Source organism: Seriola aureovittata, chromosome 14, assembly GCF_021018895.1.
Source record: "Seriola aureovittata isolate HTS-2021-v1 ecotype China chromosome 14, ASM2101889v1, whole genome shotgun sequence".
Lineage (NCBI taxonomy): Eukaryota > Metazoa > Chordata > Actinopteri > Carangiformes > Carangidae > Seriola > Seriola aureovittata.
In genome coordinates this window covers 7068473-7090893 of record NC_079377.1, presented here as the reverse complement: position 1 = coordinate 7090893, position 22421 = coordinate 7068473, and the positions used below count along the sequence as shown (strand labels likewise).

General features: G+C 41.3%; 1 protein-coding gene across 2 annotated transcripts in view; it reads left to right on the top strand.

The window, feature by feature from the left end:
- Positions 1-22421, top strand: part of macrod2 (mono-ADP ribosylhydrolase 2) — a 396264-nt gene extending 373843 nt beyond the window's left edge. Inside the window, exons 14-18 of one of the 2 annotated variants that reach the window (XM_056395623.1) lie at positions 1249-1395; positions 2078-2152; positions 15914-15952; positions 16303-16374; positions 21067-22421. In XM_056395623.1, coding sequence (XP_056251598.1) covers positions 1249-1395; positions 2078-2152; positions 15914-15952; positions 16303-16374; positions 21067-21089 — 356 coding nt within the window. In that variant the 3' untranslated portion in view covers positions 21090-22421. The remainder of the gene's footprint in view (positions 1-1248; positions 1396-2077; positions 2153-15913; positions 15953-16302; positions 16375-21066) is intronic. The other variant, XM_056395624.1, reaches the window with a different exon arrangement.

The window sequence follows — 22421 nt, the reverse complement described above, 5'->3', positions numbered from 1 at the left end:
AGTAGGAGCTGAGCGACGTGCAGCTCATTGCTCTGGTTTTCACTTGAGCTCAGAGTTTGATTAAAGATCTACCCCGATCAGTGTTGTTAGCAGTAAAGGAATAACTAGTATAAAAAAATTCTAAATGCATCAGTATAACAGATCCCAAGACTCTGATGTGTTTTATTGTGCTGACAGAGAGAGCCTTAAGTGAACTGTGTGTGTTGCAAAGGGGCAACCATTAACTTGGAGCTAGAACCATTTTTCTTTTTCCGAATATCCTCTATGCTGCTGGTATATAATTAAGATTCTGAATTTGCATACTGGCAGTGAGCAGTGCCTCGCCTCTCCTCTCCTCTGTTTTTGTTTTATTCAAATCCCATCCCATTGACAAAGATTTGACAGATAGAGCCTCTCTGAACATGAATTTTGTAGATATTCTATGAGAGAGTTATAGCAAATGCAGCCCTGGGATGCAATCCAAGACCTGAGATATGTAATTACTTTCTCATGAGACACAAACATAGAGGTATCACCTAGGAGGAGCAAAGATATACAGTTTAAAAACAACACCTGCTGGCTAATTCTGCCAAAAAATGCAACAGTTGCATTGTGTGTGTGTGTGTGTGTGTGTGTGTGTGTGTGTGTGTGTGTGTGTGTGTGTGTGCGTGTGTATTGCAGGTGAAAACAGATCAATATGTTGTTCAATTATGTGGCCTTGGTTACTTTGTAAAATATAACCTTATAACCTAACCTGCACACACCTTTATTAGCATGTTTATTTACAGATTACTCTGCTCCTCCACATTCTGCTTTGTGCTATTCCTTTTATGTTCAATTTGTTTCTTTAACTACTAATACCTAGAATATACAGCTATTATAGCAAAATAACTAGAATTTGTCTTCAGACTTTAGAGACCACACCCTAGCAAATACAGGTTGGCAATAACCAAATGACACCTTTATAACACCAATCATTACAAGTAATATACATTTAAACTTGCATTTACTGCCTAAGTCAAGCACTTGTTCTTCAGAAAAATGTTGTGTCTGAGCGTTTTTCCTTCTGTTTTGACAAGATCAATGCCTTTCAAAGAGGAAACAAAGCACTTGTTGGTGTGAAAATGTTTCTGAGAGATTTCTGTCAGCAGTAATAAAGTACAGAATTGTTTTTCTGCCACGTGTTACAGGATTTAATGTGAAGGTTTGAACTCCCTATGCCTGAATGCTTCTGAACTTTTTTATATTTCAATGTTTGTGTGCCTACAGAAGAGAATTTAGGAGACGAGGAGCCAGATCAAGAGAAGGCTGCGGAGGACCAAGAGAACCAAGAGAAACAGGAAGATATGGACATCAATAATGACAGAGCTGAAGATAAAGACATCGACAAAGATGAAAATAAAGAGGAAGACAAAGGTACTTACATAAGAGTACATGTGTTTGTTGTTATCCTTACATCCAAATGTGTGAAGTACGTAAGTTTTCAATCACAGATATTAATCTTTAATTGAAAAGGATTCAGGTGATTCTCTGATGATTTCTTATTGTATGTGGCAAAATATTCACTGGGCACAGAGGCAGACAGATATGAGCAAGACAGTTTAATTCATGAAACCCGGATGGTTGATTTAATGACAGAATAACAAAATGAAAACATAGATGTTTGCGTTTTTTTGGGGTTACCAGCCAGTCTTAAATTACATGGTTGGGAGATGGAACACTATAAATGCACAATAAGGGTTTTCCATGCTGAAGTGTTTTTTATTTCTTCCTGTCAGTGTTTTGAATATATGCAAATTTATCTCTCAGCACAGAATAAGCAGAACAGCAGTGAGGAGAAATTGGGACTGAGATTGTGTGCCGTATTACAGATTGGACATACAATGTTATCACTGGAGCCTCACAGTCCACAGCACATACACACACTGAGGCAACCATACTCACACGTAAACACATTAACAACGCTGATCTAACCGAAGACAGCAGGTCAGCCTTCTTTTTTGCAGACGGGTGGGTGTGATCACCTGTCTGCAAAGACACTGATGTCATGTCAATTTGTAGTTTAACAAGCATCACAGCTTCGCTTTCCTTTTTCCAGCAAAGGAAGAGCAACCTGCTACAAAGAAAGAAGAAGACGACGACAACGCAGCCAAGTCCACTGCGGAGATGGAAGGCAAGATCTGATTTGCTTGGATTTGATTTGATTTGATATGATTTGATTTGACCTGATTGAGAGTCTGACTGACTGGTGTTCAATCGTGATGCTCTTCGTCCAGTTTAGTGTATTTGTATACTTGTGTATTGAATTAGTGTGGTCAGCGTTGTTTTTGTTGTCTGCTGTCTGCCAAACTAGATTTCCTCTGGAATCAGTTGCTGGCTCAGTCCATAGGATCTACTTTATCACATATGCATCACTTTGAACAGGCAGTCCTCAGGCATGGAAGGGAGCCTCCAGTGGCCTAACACATGCTGGAGGCCATGATGGAGGAGTTGATAGCAGCCACAGTTCATTCTAACATTAACATTTTTGACATATGTGCCCAGTGAGAAATTTTCATGGGACTGAAAGGGACACCTTCTGTGAACGTGGTATCCACTTCTCCTTAATACATCCATGCTCATACCTTTTAACCCAAATATGCCAGTGTAGCTGTGTAGCTATTTCCCCCAAATCAAACTGTTGTTTTTACTTATGAATACATCTGAGTTGCACCTGAACTAGCTTAACATAGTGAGTGGCTAGAGTTAGTAGCAGCTGTTTGTGCTTCAAAACAGCTTTGTAAATAATAAGGCTAATATTCTATATTTTTTTGTTGTCAACAAATGCCTTGAAAAGCATTATCTTTGTATTCCAAAGCCTAACATATCATACTCCTCTGTGCTGTCGACATCCACTGTTACCCAAAGCTTTAACACATCAGTGAGCCAAACCATTGCACTCTGTGACATGTTCCATCATGAATGAACATGGGCACCGTAGTTTATTTTGCATCAATCCCATATACACCTTCCTGCTGCTGTAAATACTCACTGTTGCACCAAATGTGTGATAATCTGCAGCTGAAAATAGTCCCCAACAAATTCACTTTTTCTTGTATGAGTAATATTTGTTGAAGACTGAAGTGCCCAGCTGTTTAAGGGAATTACTTTTACTTAGACTGTATATTTGTGACCCGTTTTTAAAACGTTTTCAGTGGGAACACACTGGCCACAGGCTCGGTAAGTTGGATGTGCTTACACATTTTTGGTCTCTGCTTTGTTCACAATAAGAAAAATATTGTATTATTCGGACTAAAGAAAACACAATATTTAGAGGAAAAATACCCTTTAAAACAGACATTTAATTTTTATGTTTCTCTCTTTTAATTGGGCTGTCATATCTTTAGCCTTTACTCATATTCACTCTCTCCAATTGAGCTCCATTATGAAGCCAGCCATTTCAATATACACTAACCTCTGCTCTTGGTGCAAAGTCCTCATTTATGTTTTTCCGTTGACCGCGTGGAATAATCTGTCTTTATAATCCCCATATTTCTCTGGCTCACACCGTCACTGATTAAGGCTGTTCTCTGGAGAAGTTGAGGGCTTGATTTGTGAACCCCAGCCTCTCCCACCACTGCACTAACACAAAGGTCTAAGTCACTCTCTCACCTCTATTTCACTTTCTCTTTTACTGACATTCAATTAATTTAGGGTGAGAGTGAGCATTCCAGATAGATCTATCTGAGATAGCCTTCTCCATCCTCTGTGAAAAGCCACTGGAATATGTCCTGCAAACACTACAGGCTTTCCATCACTGGAAAGCTTCACTCCAGCCTGTTGATTGTGTCTTGCCTGCGCCCACCAGTGCCTGTCACTGTCTAGGGTTACCACGGGCCGTGTGCTGTGTGGTGGCACTGTCAAGCGGTAAACAGCAGTGTCGTTCCTGATTGCAGGCAGATTGCATTTTGTATAGAGGAGCGGGGCCTTGGACAGAGTGCAGACCCAAACCGTCTCGGATATTGAATCTCATGCAGGCCAACACTGCCCGGCTTAGCCATGCATAACCAGTTATTCACAGTACAAGACCCAATGATTCCAGAGCCAATACCCATTATTAGAAATAATAACTGTAATCAGACTGCCTGCTCATGGCCATAGAGGTTAAATCTGCTTCATTGAAAGGAGTAATAAAATGGCTCATAATGATGGGAGGAATAAGTAATGATTCAAACAATCTGAGGACAGCTGAATATGAGTTTGCTACACACATACACACGTGCATACACCTACTCATGAGTGTATGTGTTTCTTCTACACTCAGTCTTACTCGCTACCTTATTTTTGTATACATTTTGACAATGTATTATATTAAAAAACAAGTAGTAATTTGCAAACACAAGTGACCGAGAGATGGTGATGTAAGTTTTGGATTAATTCTTTCATTTTGTTTTCTTCTCTTCACACCCTCTTAGCAGTCTGATGTTGTCTCTACGGGAACAGGATGGGGGGGGGGGGGGGGGGGGGGTTCTGATTGCAGGCAACAAAAAAATTATATATTTGAGCAAAATGTTGCCAATCATTCAATTTAATTATAGATCTTTGATATACTGAATTATTTTTCCCTTCTGTGTCAAGGGCAGACTCCTCACCTCAGACATCACCATTTTAGAAATGAGCTAACGTTGCCAACATGCTAACAGTGGCCAAAAGGAAAGATAAATCTGATGCTATGATCTGAGCAAAAAAGGAGTTTGCTGCCTCTTGTAGTCTGTTCTCTTTAATCCTGCAGTAAATTCTGCTAGATTAATGTTTTCTAATTTGTTATTTGGTTAATTATTCAGTCAGGTTGTTCAGCCATGAACTGTAGGCCTCTGAGCAGCATGTAATGTACTGTAGCATATATCGAACCAGCTATACTGCACCTGTGGCTGTGGACGCATTTGATTTCAAAATTACCAGCTTGATACCTTCCAGTCCTCTGAACATTGTCATAGCAGGAGGCTTCACTGATTAACCTCGTGATGAACACTGTACATATTAGTGATCCCACATTGCAGGATGTGATATTGATAGCCACGTGTCTACATTCCTCTCCAATATCATCCTTTGCATTTGCACATTTATATCCACGTGCTCCCAGTTGTCTGCGATGTCTGTTGACACCCTGCTGTTCTCACGTAGTTCAGTATTGCACATGTGGAAGTGTGTTTCACAGCTAAGCATCTCAGTCCCAGTTCAGTCGCGCAAAATAACATAACACAAAGCTAAGGAAAACAGCTTTATGTTTTATTCATATTCACGCTCGTCATCATTATAACTTGTTAATGTAATAATTTATTCTGTCTACACACGTGTCCTGATTATAGATATAGGTCTTATTACCAAACTATGCCATCTGTTGTTTACATCGCAGGTCTGTTTATATAAATACGCTTATTTTTTAAATATTTAGTAATTAATACAGTTATAAGCAACCGAGAGCAATAGGATCCACACAATGTATAACAAACGCTATATTCTAGGGATTTTATTTACCTCTCTAGAATGTCTTTGTGCTGTAGAGATATGTGAGGAGGTAGTCAGAGGAGAGATTTTGTATTTTAAATCAGGCTGCGCCTCCACTAAATGAATCATATGTATTAGATATCTCTCTGAACAGGCAATTCTCTGATATTTGGGATGTTATAAAGGCTCCCCAAATTGAAATAGGAATCCAAGCAGCCTTTACTTATGAATATTCATAACCTACTTGGAAATGGAAATAGAGGCTACAATATATTGTTATTGTATTTGAAATATCTGTCTAGCAAGCCTGATTCTGGTGACTTGAGACTGGGCACCCGCTTCAGTAAGCTCACGGAACACCCATAAATTAAAATACGACCGTCTTTGCCTAAAGCTACGAATAAATAAATCTGAGTTGTGAACAGAAATTGTTTTTCCTTCATGCAGTGTGATTCAGGAGTCGATAGCTATTGTCTTAGCTCCAAAGGTAAGATTTAATGGCTGCACAGATTCAATGCCACTGAGTAAACAGCAGCTCTTCCTTCTCTCCAATCAAATTTGGAGGAAGTTTCGACTGCTGAGCATTCGCCATGTCATGCAATGCACCAACACAAACCTGAATAAAGTTTGTGACGTGCATGACTGTTCTGTGATGGGATTTCCTATTCCACTGCCAGTCAGCTTAGTATGTGCCGATTGTCCACACGGCCTTTTTTTAAATATGGCCTAAAGACAGTCCTGTTCCAATGATGCTACTCCTCGATGTACAAGTACGCCTGAATATACAGCACAGGCGACTTTGCAACTTAACGAGCCTGAATCTTCACTATATCCCTGTTTCTTATATTTTTCTGCCTTTGATAAAGCCCGCCTCTGCTAGAGGTTGGCTGTGGGATGAAAGCAGCACCTTGACTATGGAAAGACGCTACAGAGAATACTTTAGAGGGGTGGTCTCTGCCTGAACATGGCTGGGTGCAGACCTGCAGAGCAGACAGAGGAGTAGGGGGCAGACTGTAATAGCATACTAAAGCCAGGCAGGAGGAACCCTGCAGGGGAGATGGAGAGAAAGAGGATGGAGAGACAGACAGACCCAGCAGGCCATCACAACAATCTCAGTCTCAACACAGCAGAGAGACAAGCCACCATTACATCAGCCCAGAGGCTGCTGGAGCTGACACTCCCACTGCTCATCTCTCCCTTGATTTTTTCTTTGTTTCCTTTTCCCTCCTTAGACCTGTTGTGAAAAAAACATTACAGCAGCTCAAGTAAACTTCAGTTCATCCTCATTATCCAAGAGTCTTCACTGCTTTATGGTTACATGATTGTCTTAAATTATATTGCTTTCTATCTCCAAATGTTTTTTTACCCTGGTGGCCAGGATGTGTTAAGTATTGATGGCTGCAACTGCTTTATTTAGCACTGTGACTCTGTCACAACTGCTTGCAGCTCGCTGTATGTGAGGCTCTGAGCAGAAAACCCAGCTGCATCCACAAGTGCCATATGGTGCCCAGACACCACATGCATGTCGTGTACCCACCTTCTTTTATTCATCTTCTTTTAAGATCCACAAACTATAAAATAAAAAACATCAAAATGAAGGTGCAACCAATCCCCTTCGTACATGATATGAGATCATGAGAATTTGTTTTATTCTGTTATTTGCAAGTGTTATCAGAGGATGTTATTGATTTCTATGTATTTTACTCCCCCAGTGGTACAACGTGTGTGTATGTGTGTGTGAACACGCTGACACAAATGGTTCTTCTGAAATATAGCGGACTTGCCATTGGCAATGTGAAGGTACTCACAGAACTATCACAGCATGGTGACCCTGTGTGGTCGCTGATTTGTTAAAGCATCAAGTACAGAGTGGAATTTTTTATTAATCCACTGCAAATCAAAAGAGTTTTTTCTTCTTCTTTTTAGCATCTTGAATAATTTATCCCAGATTTCATTGGTCTGTTCCATTCAGAATTTGTTGTTGTTGAAGTGCGGTTTGCATTTATATTCTTTCATTTAAAATTGCAAAGAGGATTTGAAGCTTTGCTTAATTGGTTGTTTTGTGCCCTTTTGTCTTGGTCTTTTGTGAACAATGGAATACTGGTGGTGTAAATCTTATTCTGGAGAGCAATGCGGTCTTTCCTGTGGCTATGAGTTGTCAGCACACAATTAACTTTTGGCATAACATTGTATACTGTAACACTGAGTGGCTCCTTGGGGAGCAAGCTGCCACTGGCTGAAGACATTAGGCTATGCTTGTGTTTTATAGCCTTTTACGCTGACTGTGAAAGTCCAGGAACAGCAGTTACACCAATCACAACCCTGCTGAGGCATTGTGTGTGAATGCCAAGAGGAGACTACTTATATTTATCTCTATTAATGCAGCTTTCATTGTTGAATTCCATTTGGCTTTGCTCCTCATACTTAAACTCAACTTGACTCCTTGTTTTGACTTGTTTTGTTAAGTTTGGGTCAGTGGGTATCAAATGGAGCCTGTTTCCTGGTGATTTCGATATGAAAAAGTTTCACTTTTGAAAATGTATTTTCTCAGTCTGTTGATCCCTTGGAGTCTGAGTGAATTTGATTCTTTGCCATCATTCCTCAGCACATCCATCATTTTGTAACGTTTTCCTACTGATGAGAGACTCATTTAGCTGGAGATGCAGAATGGACCAACAATGTGCACAATGTCCATTATGTTGGTCACCTCTGGCCCAGAAGCCAGCTTCAAAGACAGGGGCCTCATCCCACAGACTAGAAGGGACACACTTTTTCTGTGCTCCTTTGAAGTTCCTCTTTTGATCAGCTCTCTTCTCCTGTCTCCACCCCTCTGTTTGGTTCACAAAAACAGCAAATGAATCAACTCTGAGCAGAGTGAGAATTTGTCAGCCAGCAGAGATACAACAAATGCGTGTTTGAAAAGTCTCAAACACATTTTTGTCTCCATCTCTCTCTCTCACACATACACACACAACCTTTGAAAACACACACAGACAATGTCTGAGTGATGAGTGATCTCTGTACAGGTTGCCTGTCTCTGGGTGGCAGTGAAGAAGATTTGATGGCAGCGACGCTTCAGTCTGAAACAGAAGCAAACCCAGGCGGGATGCTGACTACAATAGTCTTTGAGACTAAGACATGACAACTGGGACTATGAGTCTTTAACTCTTTAGTCTGCAAATGTCATTGTGTGCCTTACTCACTAGAATTGTTCAAATATTGACCCCTTTCTCTCCCCTCTCCAAATTCACTCAGAATCCAAAGAGGCTATAATGCAACAATGCATGATATTAGAGCTGCAATAATTAGTCCATAAATTGATTAGTAGATCAGCAAAAATGTGCCAAATATGTTATGTTTCCAGCTTTATGTTTATGCTGTGGCTTGAGCGAAACCCGAAACTCGCCCCCAATGTATCGTGTGTGATAGAGAAGCACTATATATAGAGAGAGAGCGCATGTGAATGGGTGTAGATGGCTTTTAGTGTAAAGCACTTTGAGTGGTCAATAAGACTAGAAAAGTACAATATAAGTGCAGTCCATTAGACCAATTAAAATACTCATTAGTTGTAGCTCTAACAGTATGACACAGTTCAGTACATTATCTCATGCTCTGACTACAGTTAGAAAGTGATACATCAGAATAAGTCATCAGAGAAAACGCTGTATTGGACAACAACTGGGCAAATAATCAGCAAACAAAGGGGAAGTGAGATCAGGTTAAAGTGTCATGATAGTAATATCAGATGTAACTTCTTCATTCTCCATAATTATATCTCCATTAGCCCGACAGCGCACACACCTCTCTCTCTCTCACACACACACACACACACACACACACACACACACACACAGCTTCTACTGAGGTCTACCAATCAAGCTGCTCTCTAGCTGACCTTTAAATAATAGACAGCTGCTCTGCCTGGTTTTCACTGCAGTCTAGCTCTGTGATTATATTGACTGGTCCAATCCATGATCTCCTGTGGAAAACCTTGAGCTGCCCAGAAGAGGCATCACTTCATAACTGCAAATCTGTCAGCTGGCCTGAGCCGTGTCCTTGGTGACACAAAAACATCCAGGCCTTCCTCTATAAACATGCTGCTTCTACACCTCCCTCAGCTGTGGTGTGTCCCATTTTAATGTATCGCGGTGGGGGGTGGGGGTGGGGGGTCAGATTCACCAGTCCTCTGCAAGACTGTCTGTCTGTGCCTTGATATAGTAAACCACAATAGGTATTGAAGACAGCGGCAGGGCAGCTTCCTGCAGCAGGCCCGCTAGCAGCACAGAGAGAGTCTAAAGATTATGTAAAGTAATTCAGCGAGTGATGAGAGAGGAGCAGTCCACCACTGACAGGTTTAGCAGGTATGTAGGTCACACAGGGGGAGGCCTCTTTTGCATTTTTTCCCTTCCATGTCTATTTTTATGTTGTCTCCATTTCTCACTTCTTAACTTAATCAGTTATTCACTTACTCCTTTCATCTCCGCATATCTCAGTGTTCTCGCTCTTCTCTTATCTTCTGACAGACCACGGTGACCGTCTCACACTACCTTGGACAAAGTGGGGAATATAAAAAGACTAAAAAGACAGATCAAGCGTAGGACACATTGCCAGTGGAGACAACTTTTTTTTCTTTTTCTTTTTTTTTTATACTGGCTTTGCTGTTTCTTTCAACCCTATGTCTTATCAAAGGTTTGCCAGTGGTCATTTTCCCTTCATTTTTTGCAACATATGTTGTCAACTGTGCCCTCTCTTTTCTCTTGCCATCCCTCCCTGCCTCTAATCATCTTCAGTTTCTCTTGAGTTGTAGCTTAACCCCAAAGCAGATGGTGTCCTGTTCTCTGTTCAGTCATTCAGAGTACTTTGTGTTTTCTCATCTTGTCAAGCATAGCCCAGGCCTGTGTAATGAGCTTGGGCCTTTTCAGTGTTTAGAGAACCCTGACCCAACGCGGAGTTGCCCCACCGCGTCCACCACTGCAAGGTTACCCAAACCCGCAGGGGAGCACAATGCTACTTAGTGTCCACAACCCCTCGGCCTTTTCTTAGGGAGAAGAAAGGCGGAATATTAATGAAGACTCTTGGCTTTTCAGGAGGATAGCAGTAGAGAGGGGCGGTCACTGTGTTTACTGAGCAGGCTTGTTTTCGTCTCCCTAGCCTGCAGGTCACAGCTCAATGCTCTTTAATTGGCTCAGATTGTCAGACACTGTTCCATCTCATAGTAAAGAAAACTCTGGCTATCAATTGCTGACCCACCCCTCCTCACAAAATCCTTTTTTCCCCTGTTTTTTAGAGTGGCAGCTCATGCAGCTAAGGTATTTCCACAAGCCTGTACTATAAATTTAACATTAACATATGAAAATGGGCTGCTTTCCACATTTACCAGCTCATTAGTTCTTTTGGTCGGGAACTTGTTGAGGTCCACCCGCTCTTGTTTTGCTCGAGCAGGGAGATGTCTTTAATTATCTTTGCACTAGGCATATCAGGCCCAAAGCTATTAGTCCATGCAAAGTTCAATGAGGGGCTCTTTGATACTTGTTTAATATACATGGCCCAATGCAGACCAGGCCCAAGTCCCTCATAGACCACCCAGTTTGTACTCTGAAATTAATTCTGTTCTCATCTTCTGAAAGGAGATGGAGCTTCTTAATAGATACTGTTACTGACCTTGACATTTTCCTATCCTATTCTCTCAAGATGAAGTGCTGTTGAGCGAGCAGTGGCCCTCCATCAGCTTCATAAAAGCCACAGAAACGAAAGACCTTTACCAGATACTTGATCAACTCAAGCAAAATAGAAATACTCAATGCAATAAGCAGAAGAGATTCAGTCAGTAAATGTTTTTCACTTATGATGTATTCAATTTGGGCATTTCACAGAAGATACTGCGCAGCTGTGGGGAAGTGAGAGTTGTTGTGGTAGCTCCTGAACAGAGACTGTGATAGGTCACGTCCATTGTTTGAGTGGGAGCAGCTGGACACCTGTGTGTTGGCTGAGATCAAAGCTCCAGGACCTGTTCAGACACAGAAGACCAGCTCTCCACGCTACGGTTTGGGGATCAAATGAACAGGAGAAATCCTCCTGGGGAACTGACACTGTACGGCACACACACTTCTGCACCTCCGTCGATTTTTTTATTCTTCCACTGCTCAAGAAAAGAGAGAGATGAATGAAAGACGGAGAGATGTCCCGTGGCTGAGGGACAAAAGGAACCTCCTGTTCTGCTCAAGGCTCCTGTCTGGAACATTAAGCAGAGACGGTTCCCATGCTGCTGTGTGGGTGACCCACAGGGAAGGCAGTCCCTGTAGGCTGACTGAGCCGGAATAACAAGAACAGTAATATTGGTGCGGAAGCAGAACTGCTGTAGATTGTGACAAACGCTGTTCAAGAATGATGCAAAATAATGAGAAAACGTATCATACAAAAGCTACAGCTGTTCAAATATCTATATCATGTTTTAAAATCTTAACTCACCATTGCTGCTCAGTTCAAACACATTTCCCTCTCATGGCTGAATACTGTGCTGCAGTACACTAATGCTGACCAACAAAACGCTAACTACCTCTTGTCTAATAAATGAATTGAAGGTGGGGGGGATGTAATTTTCTGCTTGTCTGCATACAAGGGTGACTTATGCCCAACTCTCTTCCTTCCTCTCCCCTCTCTTATGTGTAGAAATGTGATCACACACACACACACACATATTTTCTCATCCTCCCTCTTGATGGGTTTTCTCTCAGGGATGTTTTCACTGAGAGGCTGAAATGACGAGAAAAGTTAAAGAATGTGAAAGTTTGACAAACGTATTCAATGTTTTCCATCTCCGGCGTGACCTCTGTTCACTTGTGAAATTAATCTGTCGCCACTGAAATATGATAACTTGAAGGATAACAAAGATAAACTGATTACTGCTCTTAGATGCGAAAGAAATGCAGATTAGGTACCCATTTAAAACATTGATTACCACTCACCCTTGCTGATGTTGCCTATAGAAATGTAATGCAATTAGTGTAAGCCAGTTTTATTCCTGCTTTCTCTAGACCTCCACAATAACCCATACCATGTAAAAATTCTCCTACCATTCATACTGATAAACATACATACCAACAGGAGGGTGGGAGACACTGTCAAGGCCCCCTCAGGCCCCTTGGTCCCGGCTTTAAGAACCACTGGTGTAAGCTGTCTAGTTTCCTGCTGAGGGAGTCAATTCAGTCTATTGTTTTTCTCCTCTTTTCCTCATCAGCTCTCTGTGGACTCTCTCTCCTTCACCAGAACCTTGAGACAGCCCTGTTTTTCTCTCTCCCCCCATCTTGTTTATTTGTTTACCACAGCACACGCACACCCTCCCCTAAATGATAGCCCCTCCACTGTCAGCACACAGGAGTCAAATTAGAGAGGGAGACAGACCATTGGTGCTGTACCCTCTGAGCTCCAGGCAGGGGCTGCAATCAATTGAAATTCCAAGCTTTTGGCTTTGTTTTGATCAGTGCTGGATATTAGAGGAAGAGGATGGCACCCCAGCACCAAGACTGTGTTGTTATTACCAGAGAGAGAGAGAGAGAGAGAGAGAGAGAGAGAAGAGAGAGAGAGAGAGAGAGAGAGAGAGAGAGAGAGAGAGAGGAGAGAGAGAGAGAGAGAGAGAGAGAGAGAGAGAGAGAGAGAGAGAGAGAGAGAGAGAGAGAGAGAGAGAGAGAGAGAGAGAGAGAGAGAGAGAGAGAGAGAAATCTGGAATGAGGCCAGTGCTTCAGTGAGCTCCTGCTGCTACACACAGCCATGCTATGCTAGCTCGTTTAAAAAGGCAGACATGATGAAGGCTCTGTTCCAACACAAGTCATAACATCCGGCACATTTCACATGTCCCGCCATCAGCTTCAATATCCACAAGGTAATTATGTGGAAAAGTGTTAATGCCTTGCATTTCACGGGTATGCATAATTTATTGCATCACTATTGATGGCAAACACCTGCCTCTTGTACATATGTGGTACAATATGTTTGTAGAGTAGGAGTAGTAGGAGTAGAATGAAAGTATATTTCATAGAGCTGACTGTTCTGTGGGAGGCCTTAGTTGAAGAAGCATATGAAAGGAAAAAGCTCAGGTATGCAGAGTTAGGGGCAGAAGCAGAGCAGCGAGGATGGAAAGTTAGGATTTGTCCAGTGGAAGTAGGATGTAGAGGATTTGTAGCAAGGTCTGTTGTCTCTTTGGTAAGGGAGTTAGGAGCAAGTGGACAGAGTGTGAGGAAAATTGTAAAGGACATGTCAGATGAGGCAGCAAGATCCAGTCAGTGGATTTGGATGAGAAGGAGTAATGGTAGCTGGGGGCCCAGCAGGGGGAGCACTTAGGATAGACAGACTCTTAGGAGAAGCAAGGAAGAAATCCAGGAAGAGGAAGTGTTTTTAAGTGGGGGTGTGGCCTGTGTGAGCCTCTTTGAGACCATGCGGTTAGTCCAGGTGAGGTGGCCTGTATTGTTTGCTTGTATTGAATTGGTTTGTAGTGTGTGGCTGTTTAGGTGAGTTTGATTGTTTGTTTGTTTGTTTGATGTCTTGGAGAGTGGGGGAGTGGGGGGGGGGGGGGGTAGAGCACAGCCTAACCCGGCGGGGGAGAGTTTAGCTCAAAAGGCATCTCTCCTTGACTCTACCTCCCTCATTCAAAATGGCTGCCACTTTCTCCAACTGTTTAGGGGATTTTGTTTGCTGAATCTGCTTAATCTGTTAGTGTGTTTTGTCAGAGTTGATGATGGTGTTGTTTGTGGTAGCATAGGCAAGATAAAGAAAATAGTCGTGGCGTGAGGAGCAGTGATGGCTGGCATTAGGGGAGTGACTCTGGGACGCCAGTGATCACTGTCTAGCCTCCTGGAGGTGTCGTGGGACCAACTAGACGAAACGCTGGTGAAAGGAGGTTCCCACCTGATGACCCCAAAGACATGTTAGTTATCACTGCTCATTAGTCTGTATAGCTAAATTAATAGTTATCATAGGACATGTTAAGCTTAGGGAGCTATTCACTGAGTCTGGTCCATTTTCTGTAGCACAAGCTTTGTGTTTATCTTAAATTGTAATGGAATAAATTGTCAGGAAATACACAATGAAGAGCTGGATGTGGTGGGGATAGTTCCTAGGTTTTACAATCTGTTAATTATTCACATGGTTTTGGCCATTTCTGTCAGTTATGATAAAAGTCACTGCTGAGCATACAATGGCATCGCAACAACAGCAGGGCAAGAAACACATAAATTACAAACAAGTTTAGTTAAAACAGATTAAACTGATATTATTTGGAGGTAAAAGCAAAAGTCATTGCAGTTGTCTGTAATAATCCCTCATTGCAGAGGAAAGCTCTCAACTGAACCAAGTAAGACAGCTCTCTAAACTCTGTTTATACCGACAGTTTTGACATTTCTTGCCCCACTGGACTTCCAATTAGCTTGGTGAGGATAATGTTATTATTGATAGAAAAATAAGATCCACGTTGTAAATAACCTGAATTATCCTTTAAATACTTATGGACTTATGATTCTATGCCTCAGATCAAAAGCTAATAAAAAAATTTAATGTTTTTAAAAACAATAATAATAAAAAAAAAAAAAAAGCTAAATAATGAGGGTGAGATCGTTTTTGCTTCATCCTTCCTGCTTTTCACCAGTCCTCGAGTCCCAGAGGCGTCTCAGGGTGGAGAAATTTCCTTCCAAAATGTTGCAACAGATTAAATCAGTATTATGTTGAAGGAGCAGTGTGAAGTATATGTTCTCTATAGGTGGCAGTCTACAGGTCCAAATTGAAGCAAAGGTAATAAGTAAGAACCTCTGCAACCTGACACGTTGATCCAAACCTGCAATTACTACCAGGGAACCGGTGTTGCTGTAAGGGATTAAATGACCTTGTCAGCAGACTTGTTGCTGTAAATATACAGAACAGTGAAACCATTTTGGATTCCACACGTTCTTCCATCATGCCTAAGCAGTTGTATTTGTTTACATCATCACTGGATCGCCTGGGGAGAGCGGTTATTTTTATGGTGTGCTTTGTTTGGATGATTGTTGTTGGGTTGAGGGGCGGGGGTGTCTCAGGCTGCCTTACAGGGCTAGCAGTCTGTAATTAATTTTGCATGCGTCTCTCCCTTCTCGCGTTTGTTTTGTTCTTTTTTGAAGTATAACTCTTTAGGAAGGCGCCGTATTTCCAGGCATGAGAGACTGTTCTACATCACCATAGATGCAAATGTGAGGCCACGAGTATGACGCTGCTTAAATTCCCTGGACTGGTTTCGGGAGGACCTTTTTTTAGCATAATGTATTTTTATAAAAAAAGAAAACTAAGAGTGGAACAATAAAAAAAGCAAAATAATCTTGCACAAATGATTACTTTTACTAATACCTAAGCCTTTTATCCACTGCATGTGCATGTGTGAATTGACTTTCAAGATGAATAACATATCTATGTCTGATCCGCATTACAGATGCCTCTGAGATCAACGACACTGGCACCAGCAATGGAGGTGAGTAAAGATCATGTTTTTCACCCCACTCTCGACACTGTGACGCATCAGGGAAACTTGTCACTTAACAGAAACCTCTCTGCTGTCCTCATCCTTTCCTCCATTTCCTGCTTGTGCTACTTACGGGTGGATATTTCTGTCAACATACCTGCTTACATTCATTAAATATCACAGTACATATTTGTATATGTGCTATATTGTAACTATTATAAACTCTTGGCTTGGCAGAGCAGAGAGATTGTTTAAGTAAATTGATGCTTTACTACATAGGATGAGGGGGCAACAGATTGATTATCATTGCCTCTCCCTCTCGATTCTTTTCTTTTTCCCCTCGCCCTACACTTGTCTAGAGGAGATGAAAGATCATGTCGAGAGCTCAGGAGAACCTGATTCAATTCCAACTGACAGCATTCAGTCCAAAGGTAAGGGCGTGGAGGAAGCACTCACACCATGCACTTATCTCGCACTCATCTCTATTTATAAGCAGATTCTTATTAGTGGCCACAGCTGCTGAATTAAAATTCACTTCATCTGGAGAATCCTAAACACTGTGCAGCCGAGTGTTACCCAGCTTCACCCTCCTTGTCTCAGTTTTTTCCCCCATCTTTCTCCATCTCCTCTTCTCTGCAGGGGCAGGTGGCAGGCAGGCCGTTTATATGTGCTCCTCCGGGGCCAAATGCATTTGTAAATCCTCGCTACCCATTTCAGGGCTGCAGCTATGACCCTGATATTTTGGAATAAACGTGTCAGCGTGTCTTTGGAGATTGAGTGTGATGAATTACCCGCAAACTCAACTATCAGACATTTAATAAATCAAGTGTGTAATGCGTATTATTTTAATATGCAGCCAAAGACGGTAGGGGCAATAATCATGCCAATAAATCATATTTGATAAGGATACCTCATTGTTGTTATTCTCAGGTCTCCGTTGAGATTTAGAGTAATAAGACGGCGTGTAATTTGAAAGTAGACATCTGTAGAGAGAGCGATGAATTTCCATGTCTGCGTTTGTTCTCTGTGTGGTTCTATAGAGTTGTTGAGCCAAAGAATGGGATTTAGATTTGGGTATCGTACAGTTTCCAGGTAGAAAAAATTCATTAAGCAACTGTTGTGAACAGATTGTCAGGGTTGAATAAACAGGACAGGCTAGCAGCACATTAAATAACTTGGCAGAGACTAACGGCTTGGTGTAGAAAGGAGAGAGCTTAAACAACGCCAGACAAATCACCAGAGAAGAAGCAGCTTGTTGTTGAACGACCGTGTGGCTTAGGGCAGGCGTGGTGTTGTGGGTGGGCCTAAAGCACCTGGGCCCATCCATTTGTACAACTGGCCTATCTTAAATGACTGGGAGAACATTTCTTACCTTTTATTTTTATTATTAAAATAAACATTTAAATACAAAAAATATTTCCCTTTGTAAAAAAGTAAAAGAAAATATTTAGTGGGCTACTAGCATGTCTCAAGTCTGAACCAATCACAACAGGCCATTTTACACTGCCACGCACACATGTGACAGTATAGAGGTTGTTGATGAAAAATCTACCCAATATTGGAAAATGCAAATGCAGTTTCTACTGAGACTGGAAGAAAACAATGTAGGCAGGATGGGAGGTAGAGCTGAAAATTCCTGCCCGACTTGATTGTCTCTATATTGCCTTGAAAGAATAGACCACTTCTGTTGAGACGAGCTTATGAAATGGCATTGGCCCACTCCCTCTCTTGTTAAAAGTCAATGTTGCTCACTCAGCAGTTGATCTCTCACCCTGCAATCAACTTAAAGAGGACCCATTATGGCCATTTTCAGTGTTAATCATTTAATTCTTGGTGTTTACTAAAATAGATTACATGCTTTAATGTTCTGAAAAGACTTTATTTTTCTTCTTCTGTACATCTCTTACTGTCCTCTATTCACCCTTTGTCTGAAACACTCTGTTCCCTCTGAAGTTGACCAATCAGAGCCCAGTGTGCTCTGATTACTCACTTTGCCGGCAACTACCATGGCAATGAAACGTTTCGCACGTTTTGTGTTTTTTAAAAAAAAAAGTTGTGGCAGCTTTGGTCCCATTTATAGTTTTGAGCCAGAGTTAGATTCTGAACCACAATATGACAGACCTGATCACCTTCACAAGCTGGACTTGACCAGAAAACAAGCGTACCCACTGTCAGGCAGCTGGAAGGAGGGAAAAATATCAAGAGTGCTGCGAATCAAGACGCTGGACAGTCAGCAAACACTTCGGGTGGCATTATTCATAACTTGGAATATTTTTATAAGAAACCCTTTTAGGATTTTTTTTATGTGTGGACACTTCCGGACTAAAGGAATATAAATAATGGAGGACCAGACAGACAGTCGACAGGTCGGGAGTCTCCACTGCTTCACCTCCTGCTGGTTTACGATACCGGTAGATCTGAATGAATTTAACGTTAAGTGTGCATATTTACTGAAAAAAGAACTCAGTTAAACTGTGGATAATTTATATGAGCTAAGGAGGTACAGCATGTCAACACTGACAAGCCTTTAAGCATTTATATCTTTGCTTTGCTGCTTCTTACTAACGTGATCAGGTTGCGGTAACGTGGTTAACATCACAAATCCACAATAACAATGCAGACTGACAAGCTGTGAGCTTGAGTGTGAAGTGCGAATTACATTAAGTGTGAATTACAGAAATAACCGTTGTGAAAATGAAGTGTCTAACTGTGCATGGTTTCTGAAGCAGTCCTCCTTGATTTGCTGGCTCACACTCTAATATTTGGAGCAGTGGAGAACCGTGGAAAAATAAAGCAGATTTCTGCAGGCAGTTGAGAACATGGTGTCTTTTCGGCATGGCTACAAAACTAGATAAAACTCTTCATTCTAAGTAGTTTTGTGGGGCGTGCCAAGCTTGCAGGTGGGCAGCACCAAGAGAAGTATTGACGTCAATAGGACTCCCAACAAGGTGTTTCATACAAAAGAGAAAATTGGGTTTTTACCTTGACAGAGTGACTCTGGAGACCATTTACATGCACAAAACCACTATAAGTAAGGAACAATTAGCATAAATAGCATAATAGGTCCCCCTTAAACAAATAATAATCACACCAGATCAACCAAACAAGATGCTATTTCCTTGATGTACTGGTCTATAACAAAAAAATAAACATAGTAGATAGATTTTGCACAATTTGAGCAGTATAGCTACCTGTGTGTGCCACTTGCATAATATATAAATAGTGATGGGTAAATGATAAGCTATGTCAGCACTGAGAGTGTTTTAGAAAAAGATTACAAGTGCCATAATCAACCAAACGTGCTAGTCACTCCACAGCATATCACGAAATTCAATATAAAAGCAAAAAGTAGAAAACAAAAGAGGCTGCTGTGCACAATGTCTGCTAACATATACACACAAACACACATGTTCCACTATACCTTTGGAGACACTCATTGATATAATCTATTCCCTAGCCCCTTACCCTAACTTTAACCATCACAAGTAAATGCCTAACGCCAACGTAAACCTTATTTTGACCTGAATCCTAAAACCAAGTCTTAACCCTCAAAAAGCCGTCTCTACCTGTGGGGACCTGAAATCCCCACAGTGCCACAAGTCCCCATGGGATAGCGTGTATTCAGGTTAAAGTCCTCACTAGGATATAACGATAAGAGTACACACACACCTCCATATAGTCAGTGTGCAGTCAGTAGTTTAGGTTGAATGACGTAGTGTGAAAATATTCATTTGAAAAGTCAGTGTTATAGTTTGACAGAGAGGTAATGACAGTAGCCTGCCAATGTTATGATCTATCGCTGCATTGGCCTAAACAAGATGGCAGCTGTCACAGTTCAGATAAGTTTGAGGCTTGTCCTGCTTTTGTGTGCAATTCTCTGACACCATTTGCATACTGTCTTCTAGTTGTCTATAACTTGTCCATGATATCCATCTCAAAGGCAAAGTATCTCCTTAGCACCCCACCCCCAAGTCACTGCAGACCTGTCACACACACTTGTCGCCACGTGTTGTTGTTATAGTTGTAAGAGTTAGTTGTCTGTCTCTGGTACCTACAGTGCAGTAGAAAACTTCATGTTTTCATTGGGCAACAAATATTTGATAAAACAAATGTTTTCTGAACAAAGATGGTGGATTGGATTAAAGATACACATTGAGACTGATCCATGTTTTCTGTTGAGATTTCATAGCGAGTAACAGTTTCCAGATATCTTTTCATCCTCTGTGTCACAGAGACTTTCTTGAACATCACAGATTGGTACAATTTGTCTACTGTGTCCACTGCAAAATGTCTTGCTGTGGAACAAATCTCAATTGATTAGATTTCCATGAAATTTGGTAAAGATGTTCTTGGTCCCACAGAGAGGTTGAGGTGACCTTGGTTATCGGGTCAAACATTTCCAACCTTTACCAAGTTTTTTGGTCCATGACAAAGTCAAAATCTCTGGAGTTTCATGAAATTTGCAGATATTCATAATATTCATGGTTTTCAGACGGATGAATTCCAATGTTTTCAGTGACCTCACTGAACCGTCTTCTACAGCCAGCAATATACGAATATTTCCACTGCTGCACTAGAACTGATGCCACCCTCCGGCAAAAATGGTCGTATATTTCCGAGTCTATAGAACGATAACTATGAAATATCATGACCATATTCATGAATCCAACAGGAAAAATTCCCTGTGATTTAATGACCCAGGGTCTTTCTCTTAAGACAACATTAGAATAAACCTGAGAATAGCAGGGTCATATATTGTTTCTGCAACTAACAGTTACTGTCACTTATTATTCCTTTGGTCTATAAAATGTCAGAAAAAGTTGAAAAGTTCTCATCCAAATTTCTTAAAGCCGAAGGCGGTGTCATTATATTGTTCCTTATATCTGAGCAACAGTCTAAACCTTTAAGATTTTCAGTTTGCTGTCACATGACAAAGAGAGCAAAAGCAGCAAATCCTTTTCATTTTGTGGGTATAATGATCATTTCAGCAGAGCAGAGCTTGTTCTAATCTTCATTTCACACTAATCTCTTCTGCAGAAGTCTAGATGTGATATTAATTCTTGAACCAGTATTTCAAACGTGCAAAATCTTAATTCAGACTGTGGATTTGTTTTTCCATCCAGACACTGTTGAGAAGAAAGAATGACCAGCTGAGGGACAGGACAATCAACCTCATCTGACAGCCAGCAAACTGTGCGAAGGCCAACCACACTGGTGTCAGACTGGCCCATGTCAGTATGGGCTCTGACACTGGCCCAGGGCAACCAGTTACTCACAAGATGCTCACATTCCCAATTTTATTTTGCCTTTTCCTTCTTAGTTAAGAAACTACTCATCCCTGAAGTATGTATGTACTGTATGTATATGTATGTATGTACAAAACCTTACTATAGGACTTGAACATATCAATCAGAAAAGATGAGCCATACCTCACTGTGTGTTAGAGTCATACATCATTTAGCCAGCTGGGTGTGAGGAGATAAACCAGGTTCAAGTCTCTTTGTTTGATCTAAACCCACTGTGAGAGCATGGTGAAGCTGTCAGAGGACAACAGCCACAGCTCCTTCATGTTGACACTCCAGGCTGGGTGATGCTTAACATCAACCATCCTTTTGTTCTTACAACTCAAATACCACCGCCACAGTCATGATGACATCCAACAGTGGAATACCTGACGACACCCTGCATTTGTAAGCCTCTTTGGAGTGCAACACACTGACACCTGCCATGTCTCCTCACGCGCCACCGCAGCTCGAGCTCCATTGTTTAGTTAAATCAGCCAATACAATGATTCAGTAAGGCGATGTGCCACTCCCAGTCAGTCATCTATCTAACATCACTAATAATGTCCCATGTCTGCCGCTGCTCTAACTGCAGCTTAACTGCTTTTACCAGGAAACTGTTCATCAGCACCCATGCACACTAAAGAGGATGTGTGTCTTTTAACCAATCAAACCCCCCCCCCTTCCCCCCTCCCCCCTCCCTTTTTCTTTGCCACTTCCAGTGCATGCCAGAAAATTGCTTTGAACTTCACCAACATAAAACAGGAAAAACAGTCCCCTTGGCTTCCGCTTGTCTCCTATCCAGATTGTCTATAATTGTATCGAGGGAATCTGCCTTATTTCGTAACAAACTTCAAAATCACAATCACAGACCTAAGGAGGTGATCCAAGTATGAATTCTTGGTTGTGTATTGCTTGCTGATGATTAGTAATTTTAGGTACATCATGTAATGGCTAATACCTGTTGTCAATGGTTTCTTGTTTTTTTTCCTCGGTTGATTTTAAAAATGGTTTTGGTTTATTTTAAATGTCGGTATGATTCATGAATTATTTTTCAGTGGTGCCATACTGCAGATCAGATGAATTAAAGTTCTATGAAATGATGCCTTCATACTTTGATGTTTGCTTTGCTAAACTATAACAGAAACAACTAATAAAGTTTAAGGTGGAAGCCATGTCTCAGCTTTTAATGTGGA